This window comes from Plectropomus leopardus, unplaced genomic scaffold (assembly GCF_008729295.1).
Source record: "Plectropomus leopardus isolate mb unplaced genomic scaffold, YSFRI_Pleo_2.0 unplaced_scaffold11992, whole genome shotgun sequence".
In the NCBI taxonomy this organism is placed as follows: Eukaryota; Metazoa; Chordata; class Actinopteri; order Perciformes; family Serranidae; genus Plectropomus; species Plectropomus leopardus.
In genome coordinates this window covers 1-1551 of record NW_024612718.1, presented here as the reverse complement: position 1 = coordinate 1551, position 1551 = coordinate 1, and the positions used below count along the sequence as shown (strand labels likewise).

The window sequence follows — 1551 nt, the reverse complement described above, 5'->3', positions numbered from 1 at the left end:
CTTCTTTATTCAGTAAGAAGGATGTTACAAGTTTTGATTTGAGCAGATATCTGATTTTTATTTTATTTTATTTTATTTTATTTATTTTAGTTTATTTGCGCTGCTCTTCCGGCCCTGCAGGAGGCGGCAGAGAGTCTGATTATGCTACAGTTAAAGAAAAGTAGAAGAAGAAACCCAGCAACCTGCTTTCAGCACCACTGAAGAAGAACAGACTGAGGAAGCGGTGTGACGTGATACCGGAGGTGAGTCTGTCACATTTTACCGGACAAACTGAGACTTTCTGTCCGCCGTCCCGTCACCGTGTCACCGGGGCAGGCGGAGCTCCGCGGGGAGCCGGCGGCGGTGATGTGCGGCGGTGTGTCCGGGCACGAGCCGCTCTGTTCCCGCCGGAGCCGAGAAGGTCAAGCTAATGCTAACGCTAGCAGCTAACGGTGCTTTCGGTTTCATCAAAGTGCGACTTTCTGCGTCAAATAAACACAAAAAACTACAAGAACGAGACCTGAAGCGGCACCTGTCCGCCCGCAGCCGCCTCAGACCGGCTCAGAGACCAAACTGAACTCAGCTTACTTTACGTAAACCTTATTAGCAGCGGCGCCGGAAAGCTGATGTAGATCCGGGGTTCAAAGGGTTAAACGAAACCGGTTTTCATCTGGAGCGAAGCCGGATTGAAAAACAGATCCTGCCGGAAAGTTTCTGACCTCCAGTCTTCATCTGACAGCTTTATTTTGTAAGATCTCGAAGAGAAAAGGTCAAAGTGACAGATTTTTAAAAGGAGTTTGGTGATAGGTTTTCAACTGTCACGAATTTAACCCTTTAAACCCCGGGCTCGATTCCTCCAAAAACATGAGAAGAAAACAGTGAGAACTTTAGGAAGAACTTATCTCAAAAGTAAAAGAAAGTAACTTTAAAAAAAATGGAGAAAAAAACAAATTAACAAAACCTGGAAATGACCTGGACATTTTTTAAAAATAAAATTACAATAATATTGTTTGTTGTTGTTGCTCCGCAGCCCTGCGTGTACTTCCTGTTACCTCCTGTGTACTTCCTGTGACCTCTGACCTTGACGATGGTGCTGCGAGAGGTCCCGGCGGAAAACATCGCCCGTCCTCTGGGCAGGAACGAGGTCATCGGCCTGCTCTTCCGCCTCACCATCTTCGGCGCCGTCACCTACTTCACCATCAAGTGGATGGTGGACGCCATCGACCCCACCAGGAAGCAGAAGGTCGAGGCGCAGAAACAGGTGAGAGCCGCAGGGGGCGGGGCTCAAACCGCAGGTGCTGGTGGCATCTGTGGGGTGGCGTCGTTTCGTCACATGTGACTGATGTTTGTGGTGTTCAGGCAGAGAAGCTGATGCGTCAGATCGGGGTGAAAAACGTGAAGTTGTCAGAGTACGAGATGAGCATCGCGGCGCACCTGGTGGACCCGCTCAGCATGCAGGTACCCGTCATCCCCTGCCCAGTTTAGTTATTCACCTGTTTATTATTCATGTCAGTTCCCAAAACGGCTGTAAAGAGGACAGGAGTATGGACATTTTATTTTCTTCTGTTACAT

The 1551-nt window shown here is 48.5% G+C and overlaps 1 protein-coding gene across 1 annotated transcript; it reads left to right on the top strand.

Annotated features, from left to right (window-relative positions):
* Nucleotides 1-191: 191 nt before the first annotated feature.
* LOC121963648 (outer mitochondrial transmembrane helix translocase-like) lies at nucleotides 192-1437 on the top strand (the record flags this gene model as incomplete). The annotated part of the gene is made up of 3 exons (XM_042513922.1): nucleotides 192-242; nucleotides 1010-1240; nucleotides 1339-1437. Coding segments are annotated over exons 2-3 (273 nt in total), but the record flags the coding sequence as incomplete, so codon positions are not given.
* Nucleotides 1438-1551: the final 114 nt, after the last annotated feature.